The 20,088-nt window shown below is 35.6% G+C and overlaps 1 protein-coding gene across 1 annotated transcript in view; it reads right to left on the reverse strand.

The window, feature by feature from the left end:
• GALC (galactosylceramidase) overlaps nt 1-20,088 on the reverse strand; it is a gene marked incomplete at both ends in the record, with an annotated part of 36,571 nt that overhangs the window by 15,268 nt on the left and 1,215 nt on the right. The window contains 5 exons of the mRNA XM_079537897.1: nt 2,807-2,937; nt 13,047-13,085; nt 14,476-14,615; nt 17,351-17,464; nt 18,309-18,372. Of these exons, the coding sequence (XP_079394023.1) occupies nt 2,807-2,937; nt 13,047-13,085; nt 14,476-14,615; nt 17,351-17,464; nt 18,309-18,372 (488 nt within the window). The remainder of the gene's footprint in view (nt 1-2,806; nt 2,938-13,046; nt 13,086-14,475; nt 14,616-17,350; nt 17,465-18,308; nt 18,373-20,088) is intronic.

Here is a 20,088-nt window from a genome sequence, read left to right on the forward strand (position 1 = left end):
TGTAACAGGGCACTTAATGCTTCATCCTTATAGATATGATGCTTCAATAGAAGTAGTGGGATTTTGGATTCTTTGCCCAAAAGAGCAGGAAACTAGGCATACTATAACAGAAGACTGTTTCATAGAGGGAGCAAAAAAAGTAATGCATACCATAAAAAAGATGAAAAACAATAAATCTTAATGGAGATAATGAGAGGAATAGTAGGAACACAATTACAATCAAGCCATAGGCTTAAGCTTCCTACCAGCACAAAAAAATTTACTAAGTTTTACTATCAGTGCTCACATTTTTCAAACCACTGCTATTTACTTAAAGTAGTTTAATAATATATTTTCATCATTTGATTCTCCTTTCAGTTTCCTGGAGCCAGAGAAAAGAGAAAACAGATGCTTCATTTTATTTTTATTTTAAATAAATGCACATAATGGCTATTTTTTGTTTTTCAACTTTCATATCTTAACAGTGGCTTATTACCAGGGCCTCTAATTGTTCAATAACAAGTGGTAACAATTTTTAAAAGTCTTATCAGATTAGACGTGTTTTATATAGCAGATGATGAAGCAATATACCTCATGTGGAAAAACTCACATGTCCTGTGAAGAGCAGCTGCATTAAATTGGTGTACAAGTAACATTATGAAAAACTTATTTACTTAAAGGCTTACGTGACTGCATCACGTAACCGCCTACAGTGATTTTTTTCTTAAGAAAATAAAAGCCTTTGCAGTATCTTTTATTTTGCAGTTTATTTTATCTTTTATTTTGTAGTTTATTTTCAGCAGTGTGCTGAAGAAGAGAAGGGAAGAAAAAAGATCAGTAGAGAAATAGTAGATTGTTCCACTGTTTTTCTCTTACGCACCAGTACAAGAACCCAGAAATTAGTCTAAAATGAAAAAAAAAAACAACACCACAACTATATAACACTCACACTGCTATAAAGCTTTGCAGGAAAGCAGTACCTGCAAAAACCTGAAAATCAAGTACCCAACATCTCTAGAAAATTTGCCAGCTAGCAACACTTATTTTCCTACTTTTCATGCTAACTCTGGCCTGAAAGTACTTGGGACAGTTCAAATTCCTGCTATTACAAGTATCACACCATAGAAAAACACAATGTTGCCATGTTACTCCTAGATTATTAATTTGTGCATAATAAGGTTTTGAAAAATTTATATAAAAGCCTTGGCTTCTGTGACATCTATGTTAAACTAAATGCATATTTAAATCAGGTCTTCTGCTTAAGAACACTGATACTTTTAACCAAAGTGACAAGAGTTGTCATCTGATGGTGTTCTGAACTCAAGTGAAAAATGAAATTTTCTATTATACTTACTGATGATCTATAACAATTTTGTTTTCTCTCAACAAACTGCAGGAAGAGAGGGAAAATTTTTCAACATGGAGAGTCTGAATAACTTGGTCTCTAACTTTATATAAAACATGTTATAAACAAGTACTACATCTGAAGTACTAAGAATTAGTGCAGAATTTGTAAGTCCATCTTTAAAAAATATCCCCCCTTCCCCAGCACAAAAATTACAGTGGCTGATTTTTTTTTTTTTTTTTTTGTGTAGTTTCAAGTTAGAAAGAATCTTAACAATATTTCTATGACGAAACATGCACCACTGAAGCATGTTTTCCATCAGCCCATAAGCCAGCTGATTATCTATTACATAAGTCTATTTCAGCTTCCTACTAAGACTGAATCAGAGTAGGGACTATAAAACTTAGATCTCTCACAAAGACTAAAGCAACTATGGTTTACTGGCATGAAAACAGTTAAGCTTCAGGAACTGACACTGAGTGCATGTTTGCTGTTGCCAAGAAAGGAATCTGTATCAAAACGCTGGCATCGTGACAGCTACAGATTTGTACCTGTCAGAGAGAGTTGGTTATTGCTTTCACTTATTGACCCTCTTGTGGACCTGCAAGAAATTATTAGGGTACTTCTTTTTCGGAATGAGAGGAGGGGTTGATTTTTCCAGGGCACTGACTCCTATCTATGTTTGGAAGGAAAGACTTCATTTCTACATGTCCCATGCGTTGAACAAGAAAGACTCAAGTTGAAGCAGGAACAGCCATGTCTGAGAAATGTGATTGGGTCAGACAAGTCTACATAACATCATAATTAAAATCTAGAGCTACAATAAAAGTTAATGACCAAATCTTACGTGTTTTTATGCAGAAGTCAGTAATCAAATTTAGTCTACCTTTGCAAAACATGACCACCAAGTGATGAAAACAAGAACTGGAAAAACAAGTCAGTCAGTTTAATGCTTGGGAAGCATACAACTTCAATCATAACAAAATGGGATCTGAGAATCAAGACATTATTGTAACAAAAAAATAAAAGCTTCATTTAGTTTCTGGATCACATTAATTTCTCTAACAGCAGACTGTTGGAAGTCAGTAAATATAAGGCTGCACATAAAGCTGTAAATTTAAAGCACTTTTTATATATAAATATAGGAACTGAAGCAAGCTTCAGGGTAAAAAGATTTTACTAAAACCCATTCAAATCAACAAAAGTGCGGCCACAACAAATGAGAGTCTTGCACACTATAGGAAACTCATGATTCAGTTAAAAGTCTTAAGCTGCAATCAGGCTAGCATTTGAGCTCTCGAACAGACTGGGTCTTACTAAACCACTTGATGTAGGTTAGTGAGAAAGACTACAGCATCAAATCCACAGCATCAAACCCACAACAGTACAGAGGTACAGCTTTGGCTGTGCTATTTATAAACAAGCAAAATAAAGACAAGTTGTGAATAAACCAGCAAGAAAGATAAAAGGAGAACCCCCTACCCAATGACATCGACCACTTCATGGAGCTCAGAGTCAATCAGCAAGACAAAGGAAATGGGCTCCCACAGTCTATCGCTGGCTATGATCCTCACCTGCTGCAGACCATTCTTATCCAGTGTGTACCTCAACAGCTTTAGGAGAAAAAAAAAAAAGTAAAGAACAAAGAGAAGGAATACATGAAAAAATGTTTTTCAAATTGTCAAAAGTTCATACTGGGAAAGGCACCAGCTCCTTCAGAACTCTTTGAACATACTCAAAAAAACCCAACAAAACAATCTTGATTCAATTCTTGTTCTGATAACTGGAACAAAAAACTTTTAGACCAAACAACATTTAATAAAGCAACTGTCAAGCACAAACTGCTTTCAAAAAAGGACATATAGTTCTTTTGTCATGCCAAATCCCAAATTACATAACAAAAGCAAAGTGAAAAACATTTGGTGGCTGTTTTCTTACACACACAAAGCTGCAGACAAAGCTAAGGACAGACAAAACACACACATTTTCATGCAAGACATTCTATTTGCAGATCAGCCACTTCAGTGATAGAGTGCTGAGGGTTAGGCTACAATAACCACTAACAGCAGGACAAGGACAACTGAGTATTAACAGTATAGGACTTGTGGAAGCAAAGCAAGCATTAAGGGATTTGGCTTCACCTATTTTTCCATCTAATCAACTATTTCAGTTTAACTGAAGCAATACAAATGAAATCAGCTTCTCCTAAATACAACCAACAGAAGAAATTAGAAAAACCCCAGACACATTCATACCACATTACTCAGCTGCATCTTATTTGAAGTGATAAAACTTGAACTACTGTATACTTCAAGGGAAATGTTAAGGCCTTGAATATGACTGAAACAATCTGAAGCTCAAATGCGTGAGCAAAGCCAACAACAGTTTCTTGAAATTCAGAAGGTCCCTAAAAAGCACTTGCTATACTTGTAATTCAAGTAATATCAAATGCCTATTTGCATACTGTATGTTTCTACAATATATAATCTTCTCAAACAATGGACACTACCTACAAGAAAAATGATGCAAGTTCATCTTCACAGATTACCATCTGAATAAGCTCATTCAGTCTGACAACGGCATGAAATACATTCTACTAATCTAAAGCCTTGAGAACATTGACTGAACTCAGTATTACATTTGCACTGTATTTTCCCATTACATCTTGTACTAGAATACAGCAACATTCTGCTTGCAGACTTGCACACATCAAGGCTAAAGCATTTAGCGATTAGTGTCTGTTCCCAATGACTACAGAAAGATCATTGTAGCCCTGTCTTTAAGAAAGAAGAAGCTCCTGGCTGTCAATCTAGCCTTAGTCCCTGAGAAAGTCAGTAAGAACAGTTTTTCTGGAAGCCATTTCTAAACACACGAAGGGCAGAAAGATTACTGAGAACAGTAACATGGATTTACAAGGTGCAAACGACATCTGACAAACTCAATTGCTTTCTGCGAAAAGATGACTACCTGTGTGGACAAGGTTTAATCAGTGGACATTATGCACCTTGTCTTTAGCAAGATTTCCCACCAAGCTGGACAGAAAAACTCCAAGTGGGCATCAATTGCTACTGATATCCCCACAGGTGAACATCAGGGCCAACACTATCAGATAAACTTAGAAACAAAAGAACTTAAGTTCAGCAGATGCAAAGAAAAAGTCCTGGGCTTCAAGTAAAATAATCCCCTGCAATGCTACAGGCTGTAAACATTGGAAAATTTAGCTAGGTATAATAACTTAAATAGAGGAAAAAAAAAAAAAAAAAAAAAAAGGAAAAAGGAAGGGTAAGAGAACACGAGCATGGTCAAATATGTAGAGTAAGTTTCCAAAGAGGTTGTGAAGATATTGCAAGTTAACTGAGCAAGCCAAGCCTCAGCACCAGAGATAACTGCACCTCCTTCATTTAAGGAGGTTCAACCAGATATCCTCCAAACATGGCATTCAAGCAGTTAGTCAATAAATATAGGATACATCCCAGAAATTCTACTTAAAAAAAAAAGACTATTCTATCACTAAAATCTATATTCCTAAATTGAGATAGTTCATGCTCCTTTTACATTTTGGGATCAATTATATAAAACCAAAACAAAGTTTCCAGCTTGTGTTTTGAACTATGTAATGAATAAAATCTTTTTTAAAATAAATGATGAAGGGCTACATGGTCCCAAAACTAGAAACAAACAAACAAACAAACAAATCACAACGTAAATCCTGAAGATATTATTTTCTATAATTATATATTTTTTTCCCCACCAGCTTAGCATACTATAGGGGAAGTCAATTAATCTCTCCTCAGGAAAGTTTTCCACCATAGAAAAAGAAGATGGCAGGGAACTGAACGCATTCTTCTTACTGGACTAAGGAAGCCCTCCTTGACCATAAGGCTAGTGATACCCCTAAAGCTGCAACTATATAAAGCACAAAAATCAACAGAACAACTTCTCTCTACACATAAGCCATAGCCATTATAGAATGACTCACGTCACCCCTAGTCATTCTTTCAAAGACATACAATGATTTTTTTATTATAATTTATTTTGCTTTAAACTGGAATTAGGAGAGTGGAAAAACACCGATATAGCAACAATAATTTCTGGCATTTCAACATTGTGTTAGAAAAGACTCAAGATGCATCAATTAAAAATAAAACGTGATTTGTTATTTCTAATAAGCAAAAATTGGCCTAACCGCAGATTTCTTCTCAGTCACCGAACGTATGATCACTGCCCATTATTAATGGCTTACAAGTCAATGATAACAAATTGCTGAGAACTATGGAGAAACATTTTTACTTTGTCGATTTCTAAACAAGCATCAGAAATAATATTATGTAATACATTCAGGTCTAATCACATATTGGCAAATAAGCACTTAAGAAAACACTTGCTAAAGAGCGAGGTTTTGTTAGATATGGATTTTGTTTGTGGTGCTCAACATGGAACAAGTGGTACAGTCATAAGTAATAAAACTGGGAGAAGATTACTATGAAGGTATACTACTACACAAACACAAAAAAGCAGCCATTAAAACAACACAGGAAGACAGTAGTGAAGATAGTCTTGCAAACAAAACACAGAAGTATAACAATACATTATTTTTCCCTTTTCTTCTGAAGAAATTCCTGTCTCAGTGGCAACTGCTGCAACTCATTGGCATGAAATAGTGAAAAGGACTATGTTCATTAAGATTGCTCCCTCAGTCAAAGGAATTGAAGCACACTGAATGGTAGCAACTTGGTAACCTTTGTTTTAATTAGAAAATACTAGGTCCTCTGCCTTCAAAAATCACAACCCAGCAGAACAAACACATAGGGGCAGGGGTAAACAGACAAAAATCCTACCATAGATCTGCAGTATGTATGCATCAGTTTACAAATAGTATTTTTGGTACAGGTAAAGTCACAAGGAAACAGTGCAATCAAGGAAGAAAATGAAAGGAAACAAGTGGATGCCAAAGCAATACTTAAAAATTTTGAAGGCAACTGAAATAAAGTTTTGATTTTAATCCCAAGTTTCCATATCCTAACAGACCTTTAAGATGAAGTCACAGAGAGGGCTATAGTTGGAAAGAGATTACAGAACAATGTACAGAAAACAACTGCAAATGAAATAATTCTTGAGAAATCAAACTGAATAGCTGATTTTTGTAAAAAACTAGACAGATAGCTAAGAGATAATGTTACAGTGTTCTAGAATCTTTATGAACTTGAGCTGAAGGACAGATGTGTAACTACTGTTATCTTTTTCTAGGTCAGCAAGAACTCCAATAGTTAGTCGTCCTAAGGTTAGCACTGTTTAAGAAACATGGTGTTCTCATTTTGCTGTCTGTCTATTAAGCTGAATGTCTTAACAGATAACACCACTACTCAATATACACTTCTTTCTCTTCACTCTGATCAGTGGGGGTAGGGAAGTTGAGACAAAAGCATTTTCATCTTAACAAATATAATTTGTCCACAGTTCTAAAGGATGCCAACAAAGCAAAAGCCACACGCACCAAGGTCACAATTTAAACTCTGACTCCATAAAGCTCTTAAAGAAATAATGAAATAAGAACTACACAAATTCAGCACACTGATTTTGCAAATTCTGTTAGCATCAAAATCATAACTAAAACATTTCCCAATTCACTGTAAACTTGCTGGGGTGCAAGTATTGCCTGCTCTAGGTTAAGTTAAAAAGAAAAAGAACCATGCAAAAATTACTTATGCAACACCAGTATTACAATTAATATTTCTCTGGAAGCTAATTCCAGGTGATCAATGTTTATAAGCTCAATGCACAAGAAAGTAGTTTCTTTACAGAATTCCTGCTCAACTGTCTTGCTATAACGCTGTATTATAGATCAGCTTAGAAAAAAAAATTACAAGACTATCACACACCCCTACATATAAATGAGGACAAACAGCACACCAGGGACCATAAGCATGTTCTTGATCATAAGGCTAAAAGCATAGGTAACAAATACACATATGAATGGCTCAATTGTGTTGCAGAGTTAATTTCCATTGTGAACAAGCTATAGCTTTAAATAAATACATTAACTGTTTACAGAATCAGAGATGAACAAGAACGCAAAAGCAAGAGAAACCAGTTAGCAAAAAGCAAGGTAGAAACAAAGTGTATTAGGGAGCAAACGTGCAGACAAATAATCAAATAGCCTGCTGCCATAACTGCAACAATAGGCACTCCTATCTGAAAATAGCTGAAATCGAGATAGTGTGTATCAGTTTTAAAACTAACTATGGATGTTACCAGATCAAAGCAATAACTAATCTTCTAGCTTCCAGATACAGCCAGAAAGGTCACAAGCAATGGATGTATAGTAGTGTTGCAAGGGTATAAAAGTGTCAAGTAAAGTTCAAGATCATCTGAAATTAGAACCAATTCCAGATCAAGAATTCCATCCTAAAGCTTTCCTGACTTTGAAGGTGCACGTGCAGATTAGCTAGCACTAGTGAATGACAGGAGACTTCTAAGGTAAGAAGCTTAAAACCTAGCTCCTAGCTCAATACTTGAGAGAAGTGATGGAAGAGTTATAAGATCACCTTACACATGCACAAAATTGAAAGCTGAGAGGAAAACAGGAAATAGTAGTCATTTACCACTGTAAATGATGATTTAAAAACCAAGTGATTAGGAATTATGACTACATGACTATTCAAAAATGGAGGTGAAGACTTATTTACAGAAATGAAGTGATACATAATGTGTAACACTCCTCCCTTCTCCCACACTTACCCAACTACCTGAACAGCATCATTAAGATATGGATCAACTACCATCTCCTTTGAGACGTTCCAATCTCCATCCGCAGCGATGATGCCAATGTTGCTTAGACCCAGTTTGTCTAAAGACTGCCGAAGTACCTTAGTAACAGATAACAACACTTAAAGTACAGCCTTTCATTAACCATGCAACATGAAAATTTAAGTCTGAAAACAATTTTAGGAGCAGACAGCAGAAGCATTTCTTCAGAGCTAGACAGGTAAGTGAAATCTTCTCTTCTCAAAGATGAGCTATAATGACAAATCAGATAAAGTTACTGATAAGTGTTTTTAACACTGAAGTGTTCTCTCCAATATTCAGAAGGCCACATCAAAAATGACTGGTATTATAAACGAGTCTTAGTCTAAACATTAATTTAAGAAAAATTAAAATAAGGTTCAGCAGCTTCCACCTGCAAGAGCATCTGGGAAAATACATCAGTCCACAGTCTAAAAATCCTTCTTCAAAACTTAGATACAGAGAGATGATACAATAGGCACTCTAAACAAGCATAGAAGGAAGACTTTTCAAGTCATTTGGACACCAGCAGGCATGCATCCTCAAATAATTTCTTATAACATACTTCTAGAAACACGAAGAAGAACACAGAGCTTTTCTGTCTTGGTATGTAGTCATGATAAGGACCTAAGGCAATGAGTTGGTGACAACCTTAACTTAGAATTAATGGATACTAAAGTTATTAACATTTCAGAAAGAGAAGGGGTAATGGAGTTTCGTTCAATTGCTTTAAGCCTTTGAAGCACAAAGTTTACAAAAAAAAAATCACGATGGTAGAAACATTATAGTGAAGTTCCTGTAACTTAAAACTTTTAGCACAAAAAGTTTAAATATCTCTGTCAAAAGCTGTTTTTTGAAAAGCGTCTTTTCCACTAATCAAACAATATGACACTACATATTGTATTTTAAAAACTATGACTTTGGTACAGTTCTTATTCATAATGGCAAAACCCACAGCAAGGCTAGATCTTGTATCAGAAATAGAATTGCCAGCAGGAGCAGGGAAGCGATCACCCCTCTGTACTCAGCCCTGGTGAGGCCACACCTTGAGTTCTGTGTTCAGTTTTGGGCCCCTCACAACAACAAAGACATCAAAGCCCTGGAGCAGATTCAAAGAAGGGCAGTGAAGCTGGTGAAGAGTCTGGAGCACAAGCCTTATGAGAAGCCTAGAGAGCTGGGATTGTTTAGTCCAGAGGAGAGGAGGCTCAAGGGTGACCTTATTGCTCTCTACAACCACCTGAAGGGAGGTTGTGATCAGCCTCTTCTCCCACATAACTAGCAATAGGACTAGAGGGAACGGCCTCAAGTTGTGCCACGGGAAATCCAGGTTGGACGTTAGGAAAAATTTCTCTGAAAGAGTGGTCAAGTGATGGAACAGGCTGCACAGGGAGGTGGTGGAGTTACCATGGACTGTTGGACTGGTTGATCTTAGAGGTCTCTTACAACCTTAGTGACTCTATTATAGTTTAAGATTCTGTTACAGTTAACCTTCAGTGCATTAAGTCAAAATTCTTCACCAAGCAGAAGAGGCAAACAGACTAAACATTTCAGAACTATGAAGACAACTCTATGTTATTTTGTCAGCCTAAAACACTGCAAAATGTTAAATCCCAAGTTCTAACCCCAAGATTTGTCAGATACCTTCCCTTACACTTGGCTGCAGACTTTCCATTTCTGGCCCCAAACAGTTGTAAGATACTAAGCACCTGACTGGAACAGAAGTGTTGCCAGTTCAATTATAACAACACCTTGGAAGTCTATGCATGTGCTTGGCTTCATTGGTAGAAAAAGATTGGAGAAGATGCACAGGTAGACAAAACCACATTTCTGAAAATAAAGGTGTTCTGCAGTTCACTAGCAATAAAATCTAAAGGAAATGAGACTTCTAAAGATGTTTTCGACAGTGTTTCCTAGCTGATGTCTAAAATTAAGGCTATAAGTACTACAAGTAGAAAAACTACTAGTAAATTAACAGTGATGAATCCACTTGGGGTGAGGAGCAGCAAAAGACAGGACCACAAAAATCTCTGAACTAGGATTCAGAAAGGACTGCCACATAAATTGTTATTTTAATTAGACACTTACTGAAAAAGTACATTCCTTAAGTTCATGCAAGATCCATAGCAAGGAAGAATTTGACTAATTGTAATAGTACCATGAAATAAATAATTTACTTGTTCATAAGCGATTTTGATTTAATACTATTAACTGCACTGATAGGTATGTCTGTGTTGTACGCTATATAAAGTATGCAGAAAGTCTGCTGAAATGATTCTGAGGATCATGGAGGTTCACTAGAGGAGAAAAAGTGTCAGCTTACTGCAAGGGAAAAGATCAATTGTTAGTTGTTTCTGAACAGCATATTCTAGAATCATTCTGATTCTTTTTAACTGTTCTTCAGAAGAGATAACAGATAAGACAAAACATGATCTAAGTAGTCTTTGAAAGAAGAAGGACATGATTAGATCTCTGGAGTAGCTAGAATTAGGAGAAAAGAAAACCCAATGAACATCCAGCAAAACTTACATTAGACATACGGAGAACTGCCCAATCATGGAGGTAGTTCAGTAGAACAACTAGAAATACTGCAGAACATCCATGTGAAAAGACAGGTACTGAGGACACATCATAGATACCCAAAACACACACTCCACAATAACATACGTCAAATGGTGTTGTTCCAGCCACTCCAGTGGGTGTATTTATACAAAGATACACTAATCCTAAAATTTAAGGAGTACACTGATGATATTTAAAGAATCAGAAGAATAGTATCTTATTCAATAGGAATTTAAAAGCAACTAAATCATTGCTTGTTTCATTTTTCTTCTACTTTGTAAGAAATCTAACTGGAATTTTAGTGGATGAATAAAATAAATTCTTAAAGTAAAACACTCAAACATATGTATGTCATAACAAAGTTTGCTGTACAGATGCACGCTTTGGTGAACACATCTGTTCTAAAATGACTGACTGCAAATGAAATTGTGTTAAATAAAGAAGAGATGCCACACGACACTGCAACAGGCAAGAGAATGAATGCTAAAACAGATGTTAAATAAAGCCATAAAGTAGAGGAAGGCTGACATATTTCAGTAAATATTTTGGTGATTTCAAGATCAAACTTAAAAAATTTAGCTCCAGAAGCCAAAAGCTGTTCCAATTCAGTGGTATTTAAAAAGCTAACAAACAGAATGCCACACCTTCACTTAATAGTTTGTTCTTCGCATTCATTCTCTGCACATCAGGAAGCCAAGGTAAATAGGTTAGAAAGCTTCCAAGTAGCACTGCAGAGAACTGAGCAAAAGAGAATTAATTTCTTATGTGATGTAAATAAAACTAATCAATGATTTAGTGAAATATGAGTATTTTACTTATGGTAAGATCTGCCTTCTCTTTGATGATTCCTTTTACAAAAGAACATATCATCTAGTCTATGAATAAATCTAAATTGCAGTACAGAAAACATGTTACATTGCATCTTACGTGTTACATCTTACATTGCCTTATTCCCTACAATTAGAATTATCTTTTAGGAAACTACTAATATCTTCAGATTTCTCCATTAGCCCATATCTGACTAGTGAACTACTTTTGTAGTAGCCAACAGAAGTGATAATATAGAAAAAGCACTTTAATGAAATTAGCTGTGTAATGAAGCACAGATAATGTGAAATTTGGTCTAAGTTGTGATAAGCCATGTAAACTAAACTCCTGCAGTAGAGTGACCACATAAATCAGTTTAAAATACACAGTTGATTAACATATCTGTTAAGAAGAAACACAAAACTGGATAAGGTGTTTCTCTGTTATCAGGTACAATGCCAACAGTTTTCTGCTTCCTGATATCCCTCACCCAAAGCAGTTCATATGAGCTGTAAAGAAACTTGCATACTAGGAAGGAAATGAAGTGTTTCATAGGAGAGCACTCTCACTTTCCAAAAGCAGGCAGAATTCTGTATATGTCAGCCTCATGAAAGACATTTAACTCATGCCTAACTTTTTTTCCCTGCTAATGAAATGTCATGTTTAAGTGTTGCACACAACTTTCTGTATTGTGCTAAAACTAACCACTGAATGAAATAAGTACAGAAGTTGCCAAGATAAATAACAACTGACCTTATGCAGTATACACAAATTAAAAGATCTAATAGCCACTAACTGACTAATTTTAAGCAGAAGGGATCCAATTTCTACTGAGTTCTACATTAAAAAAAAACAACAAAAACACACAGCAGTTTCCTTCATATTCACCTTAACTCTTCGTTTTAAGAACAGGCAATGTAATTGCTTCTTAGCTGCAAAGCAGCAACAAGGAAATGAATATAGCAGAACTTATGCTGAAGTGGAATCTTAAGTATAACACAACTCAAACAGAAGTGAGCTTTCAAAGAAGGACATGCAAGGAAGGAAGCAGTGATAGCTTAGTGCTACCTGATGTGAAATACTGTCACTCTCCAACTCATTTAGAACAAGGTATTAACTTTCACACAGTTAAAATATAGAGCTTTTACTTTATGGAAAAGGCAAACCAGAAAGTGTCATAAGAACCTGGACTTGTACATCAATAATTAAAGTGTATTATATCCACTGGAACATCACAATTTAAAGTAATTGTAGATCTTAGACTTAACAAAAGAAGCTATATTTCACCTGGTAAGAAGATGAATTTGTATGATTCAACTGGGGCTTCCATTCAAGTGTCCTGAATGTTTAGCACACACTGATCTACAAAGTTCAAAATAAATTTTTCAAATAAAAAAATTCTAAAGATCTGACCCTATCAGTATTTTATGCCTGCAACCACCACAAGAAAGAGTTCAGTCAGCAGTCATGGGATTAAGGCCTCTATTCTAGGGGAAGTCAGACAAGTAAATCACGTGTAAATGATAACAAAGAAACTTCAGAACTAAATTTCACTTTTGAGAAGTATACATACCTTGATATATTTGCTGTTATATGCCCTTTCATTCCATATCTATAAAGCAAAAAGCAAAAGGCCATTTAGAGAAGTCAGAATGCATTGATACATAATGCAATCCCATATACACTTATATAAGTCTTTCACAATCGTTTCTAAACTCCATGGTTTTAGTTTGCTAAGGGAAATTGCTCTGATTAGTTTTATCAGCCCTCCACAAGAGATTTTCACATAAAAATTCAAGCCATATGCTTATCTATCTAATTCTTATGCCTATTGTCTGTAATCTTGCCAAAAAGAACACTAATGCTGTGGGAGCTCTACAATGGTTAGCCTTGTTCCACATTACATATCACTAACAATGGGTCTACAGTTTGGTAGAAATCATGGAGAAAAACACTGTAACTTCAAGACATGGTCATAGAGAACATCAAGTAACAGTACAGATACCAGACATTATTTAAATACTTTAAGTAGAACTTACCTTCCACTCTGAAGGCAGAGCAAGGCAAGAACTAAAAAGTTGTGCACATACCTTCCTCCCCACTGCCTCCCTACAAGTTGTTACCCAGAGTGCAAGACTGACACTTTCTAATATAGTCAGCAACACAGAGATATGCCAGAAGAGCTATACATCATACATACCTTCTCACATTACATTAAAAAAAGTCAGACTTTCTTAGTGGGACAGGAACCATAACTTCAGAAGCTCAACCCAGGACCACTGAGTTGACTGTCAGCTTTACTGCAGTTAAACTATTCTGCATCAAAACACTTGGAAGCCCAAAATGAGTATTTCAGTAAGTGCAAGACTTATTCTAGATAAATTATCAATTTTCTTAAGCAGAAGGAAAGAAAAAAGGTTGAATCACAATCAAATAACAAATATGAAAAGTGTTTTTCTCTCTCATCTCTAAATAACATTCTTCTCAGATACTCCCTCACTACTTCCATATAATGCCTTATAACACAATATGGCAGTTACACTGTAACATATGCACCCTAACTACTTAATAATATAGGTAAAAATGGAAGAAGTTGTAGAGGACTGCCCTTCAGCAAAATAATAACCATATTTTATACCAAGAACTCACATTAGCTGAGTTTTGCAAACTCTAAGCCTTAACTAACATTTTTCATCAGCTGGTTACTTCTAAAGCCCAAGGAGAACAAGTGAGGCAGGAAATTACACACTCAAGTTTCAAAATCTTTAAATTTTCTGGTAACTTTTTTCTAGAATTGGGAAGTCAGGAGTCTAGCCACTTTACATTGTTTCCACATTAACGGCCAGTACTGAGGAAAGGCAGGAGTTATGCTAGGTAACAGTCTCATTGCAACAGAAAGTTATAACCACAATTACAGTTTTTCATCTCTCCCTTCCCAGTACTTGAAGAAACAAGAAAAAAAAAAATCTTAAAAATGAAGACAGATAAAATATTTTACTGACCCCAATATAATCAATATCCAGATCATGATACTGTTTAGCTCCTAATATCCAAGAAATAATATAGTAAACAGTGACATGTGGATAATCATAGGGCCAGTTTTCACCCTTCCCTATCCATGATGGAAATGTCCAGGGCAATCCTGGAAAGAAGAGAAGAAAAGCAAATAAATAATTACTAAAGTGGGTGGTCTGCATTATTTAGTACAGTTTAAAAGCATGCTGCACTTTATCTTTCCTAAATTGAAGGAGCAGATAGCCCTTCTGATTCACATAGTTCCAGCAAAGACAATGAAACACACTTATTTTACCATAGAATATGCTGTAATATAAACTGGAATCAAACATTTGTGGCTTTTATTTTATTTTTAAGTCAGAAACCCATCATTATTAGAGAGCTACTAACTACATATAATCTTTCTACTGTGTAAATACTAACAGGTTTAAAATGAGAAAGACTTTTGCAAAAACATTTTACAGCATTATAGACAAAGGATCAATATTGAAATGCAAAAGTCTCCTGAGTATGCCTTCCAGAGCAAACAATGATTTACTCATTGCAAAGGAAGAGAGATTAGGACTATGAAAAAGCATTTCTGAGTTTATTGGCTCTTGTGGTAAATAAGAACAAGTTATTCACCTAAATAGATTCTCACAGATTTTCAGCTAATTCAGTATAAGACACCAGATCTCATTAATTAAAAGGCATACTCTCCTCCCTTTGTTGTGGGCTTGATTTGAGGGAAGAAGGTATTAACAATCACAATTAGTCACAGATGGTAAGCTTGCTGTTTGCATAGCGCTTGTCTAAAAGAATCTGACCAATAAAACCTGCAGCAAGTCACATCTTGTGGATGGGTAGGAAAAACCTGCTTCCTGGACGAGAGGTAAGGAGACTCATAGGCAGGTGGAGTAAAATAGCAAAATTGCCATCTTTATGAAATTTCACAGGTACTTAGAGTAACCTTTGTTTCACCAGCCTTTTAGGATAAAGAAAATATACATTTGTATTTCCATTTGAAAAGCGCTTTTAAATACTGCTGACTGAAATTTTAAGCAATAACAAATCACAAAAATCAAAGGACTTCTGCTGTTGAAACTGGAATAGTACGTTAGACTACAGAGAAAGGAAGTCTGATAATACAGAGAGTGGACTATACTCACAAAGCAGAAAATGAATATAGGGGATAAATTATGTAACCAAAATTGTCAGAGTGAAAGAATAAACATCAGTGACAACCTTTCAAGCTCCTGGAAATGAAGCTGTCAAAATATTGCAACAGTTACTTTTAAGTATTTTTACAACTTTCACACTTGCGCATTTGTTACAAGTTTTCCTTTGGAAGGAATTTCTCATGCATCACCTATTCCTAATAAACATCAGGAAATAAAAATCTGATTGGCACTTGACTGTAAGAGCACTGAGGATAATCAAACTACTAAAAAAAGAATAAGTTGCAAACCACACTTTTTGCCTTGTCAATGCTGTGCTGTCCATGGAAATTTGCTACTCAGAAAAAAATAGATTGAGACTTAACTACACAATCAAGTGATGCAGTGCATTTATTTTTAATTATGAGGTTTCTCTGCCCTGGAGACCGCAGAAGTCTGGCTTGCTATTACAGAGGTACCTGATTATTACTATAATAACTCTGCAACCACTGCCACTACCACATACAAAATGGAAACAGTACACTTCATGAAAGCACTACCAATAGCATAGGGCACTTGTATTCAACACCAAGATCAATTTCATTCACTCAAAAAGGTAAGAGAGGAAGGCAAATATTGTAAGATGTCAGGTCTAACAGCTAATCTTTAAATTTGTCAGGGAATATTGAAGGCCTGGCACATGGAAGAGCCCAGCATTTAGCTCAGGACTAGTTCAGTGTTAATGTTTCATTAAAACATTTGCTCAAAACAGTGCTGCTATTTGTGCTTTTGCCTCAGAATTGAGCTCTATCACAATTAGTAAGAAATTATATACTTTCAGGAAGTACATACATGCCACCTGGCATCTCATTATAAAAATCAAATTATTTATAACCAGATTCACTTTTGAAACACTTTTTAGAGACAGAGTAGAAAAAAAAGTCATCCTCTCTTTCATCCTGTGAAGAATGTAATCAAAATCCAGGATTCTGTATTTGTATTGTTACATACACTGAGAGAGTGGTGAGGTGCTAGAGCAGGTTGCCCATACAGGTTATGAATGTCTTGTCCCTGGAGGTGTTCAAGGCCAGGTTGGATGGAGCCTTGAGCAACCTGATCTAATACTTGATCTAGTGGTTAGCAACCCCACCTGTTACAGGGGGATAAGACCCCGAGGTCCCTTCCAGCCCAAGTCATTCTGTGATACACAACCCACAATCAAAACAGGAAAACAAAGTTATCTTACAACTCAAATATACATACACACATATATACACACACACAGCAGAGCAGAAGACAGGAAACACTCTCACAGGGAAGGAAGGTGATGCACTAATGATAAGGATATATGACTGAACTTAGGGCACGAAAGATTTACAGATTCATGCTTCCTTTAAATTCGGGGGAATAAATTAAATTTTTTATTCTACCGGTTATTCAGAAATTCAGCCCTCATGATAAATCATTTATATACATCACTGCAATTAAATCTAAGCACTAATATCACCTGATGCAAGCAAAGCATTGGTCACCACCCAGAATGTTACACTTCTATAGAAAAACAAAAATTATCTGTTTATGAGAAGCATCAATGCAAGCATATCAAATACTAGAGATTTTATATCTTGTCTAGAGCAACAGCAAAAAAGTCTATTAAAATAACTAAGGGTAAGATATGTTAGTTAGAAAACATATATATAAAAATCATAATACTTGAATAATTTACCAATCAGTTTAATTTGGGGGTTCCTCTTTTTAGCTTCTTTCATCAGCCACCATTCATAACCTCGGAAGTAGTTCTCATCATTTTCATAGTGCATATGGGAGGGTTCAGTGCCATCTAGGGAGGAAATAAACATTTCACAATTATCTTCTGTGTCATAAGCTGTTGCACATTATAAAGTTTTCTGCATTGCTCACTGCCACAATACGCAGTCAAGCACATAGCTCCAGTACGGTTCACACATTCTTTGCTCTACACTTCAAAGCAAAATGAGTAGTGGAAGGGAACATGTAAAACTGGCCACCCTTCATTCTTAGCATGTTAACTTAACATAAATGTTTGGTTTTTTGGAGGATGGACATTTTTGTGTTTTTGGTTTTTTTTTTTTTTTTTTTTTTTTTTGCAACAGAACATGATCAGCTATCAGGCATTTCCTGTTCCCAGATATGATAATGCTAAAATATGCATTTATGATTACCTTGGTCTCAACAACCACCAGGAAATTTAGAGCAATAGGATCATAAGGAGAAAGAAAAAAAAAAAAAAAAGATAAACAGTGATCAAGCCCCAGTGAAATGTAGCATCTCAATAAACTAAAAATGAAAACTGTTTCTGATCTTTGCATTTTCATGTTTTTAAGCTCCACACAAGTTTCACGGGGTTTGTATTACAGAAACAGTATTTGAGAAACGCTCTGCAGAGAACTCATTTCTCTAAATGCAAACTACTTACCATATTATAGATTTCTATATTGAAGGGCAGGGGGAAGAGAACACCATCTCTAAGACACGAGTATAAATTACTTTTACAAGTCTGCAGACACCGTTTCTGATATTTCTGTGTAACTTCAGTAGAACTACATAACATGCATCTCCATGTCTCAACTGAAGAGAAACAGGTGCAGGACACATTACTTACAGCATCATTGCAAATAAGAAGCTAAACCCTGCATAATCTATACCTGTTGATTGTCCATCACCACCAATCTCTACTTTGAGAATGTGTAAAGAAGCACCAAAATTTGGCTGGAAAAAAAAACAAAAACAACAAAGAGAAATCAGACTAATGACAAGATAATCTTTATGAGGAACATTAAAGTATTTTTAATGTTATTGTAAGCCAAGCTTAGTGCTTTCTTTCAAAATAATCAAACTATTAAACCTACTACCTTCATAAATTTCTTTGATATAAAGACCTTCTATATGTGTCAGAAATAACTCTTTCTGTAATTAGCAGGTTACCAGAGAAGAAAAGTTGCCATACTGAGAAACAAATAGCCTCTTGGTCCACTATCTCATTTCCCTTGCATTTGACTGGCAGACAAGACACAGAATTTAAATACACAATTCATCCAACTCCTACTATGTTCTTGCAATTGGTGGTTTTAGAGTTGCTCAAGCCAGAATTTACAACTAATCATTATTTTAATAAGCACAAATGCAGCTGGCCTTTTCCATGAAATTATCCTAGTATAAGTTTTATGATTTAGTAATGAACTTATTAAAAGAAAATATGAGTGAAGCCCACACCTACATGGACAATAGTTTGCTCAGCCTACAAGATTATTTAACTTTTTTAAAGAAGAAGCAAGTATTCCTCAGTTTACATCTCTCCTTGTGCCACATACCCTTTTCCATCTTTATCACAAATTGACCAACATTAAATACAAGAAGAAAATAGAGGCAAAGCCTCCTTCCACATATGTTATAGCAGTTTTTGTTTGGTGAAAGAAAACACTAAAAAATTTTCAAATACCATGCTCTCACAACTGGACTTCCTTTCGTCATATTTCTGCTGACTCCTTCAGAAAACTCATACTTGCAACACACAATTTAGGTCTTCCAAAAAACATGGATTTGCTCCCCAGTTATACGTTATTCTTTGCTATACCCTTTACCCAATTTCAAGCTACACAGTAAATTATTTTCCTCCAGCCATTTGGATTGCAGTACTTGAAAGTGACATGACATTCTCCTTCAGCAGAGTAATTTACAGTGCCAAAAGCAAAACAAGTTATTACTGTCCAGTGCAATAGCCTTAAGTTGAGTAACTCCACAGGTTATACTTGCTACTTAAAGCAGCTTACAAAACAGTAACATTAATATTCCTTCTGCAGTAACTACGCTTTTTCTACTAATCTGGAATAGATATTCTACTGAAGTGACGCCACCAGATTCACAAAATTGATGAACTATCTGTAGTCTAATCAGAACTGTCCAATCCACTTCCTACAATCATAAAACAGCAAAGCCCTCATTAACCCAAAATGTAGGATGAAAATACATTGAAAACAGGAATAAGAGCAATCCTAATAATTTGAACAAATAAGCTGCCAAAAAAAAAAAAAACCAACAACCCCACCACCAACAAAAAAAAAAACAACACGCTGTCAAGAACAGCAACTAAAAATGTAAAGTTCTGATAAAAACCCCTTTAGTACAGCCAGCAGCTATCAGGTATACATTAGCAGCTGTCATACTCTGAAGGAAGGAAACACTTTCCTTCAGTTTTAGAGTCTGCACACTTGACAACATTTGTTGGTTTTATTCTCTCAGAAAAAGGAGCTTCCCAGAATTTCATAGAGGGATCAAAACTCTTAGAATCATAGAATCGCTCAGGTTGGAGAAGACCTTAAAGATCATTGAGTCCAACCACAACCTAACCAAACTATCCTAACAACCCTCCGCTAGATCATGTCCCTGAGCATGCCCTCTTGTGAAGAGCTAGAAAGTTTATTCTTT

Source organism: Tetrao urogallus, assembly GCF_951394365.1.
Source record: "Tetrao urogallus genome assembly, chromosome: 6".
Lineage (NCBI taxonomy): Eukaryota > Metazoa > Chordata > Aves > Galliformes > Phasianidae > Tetrao > Tetrao urogallus.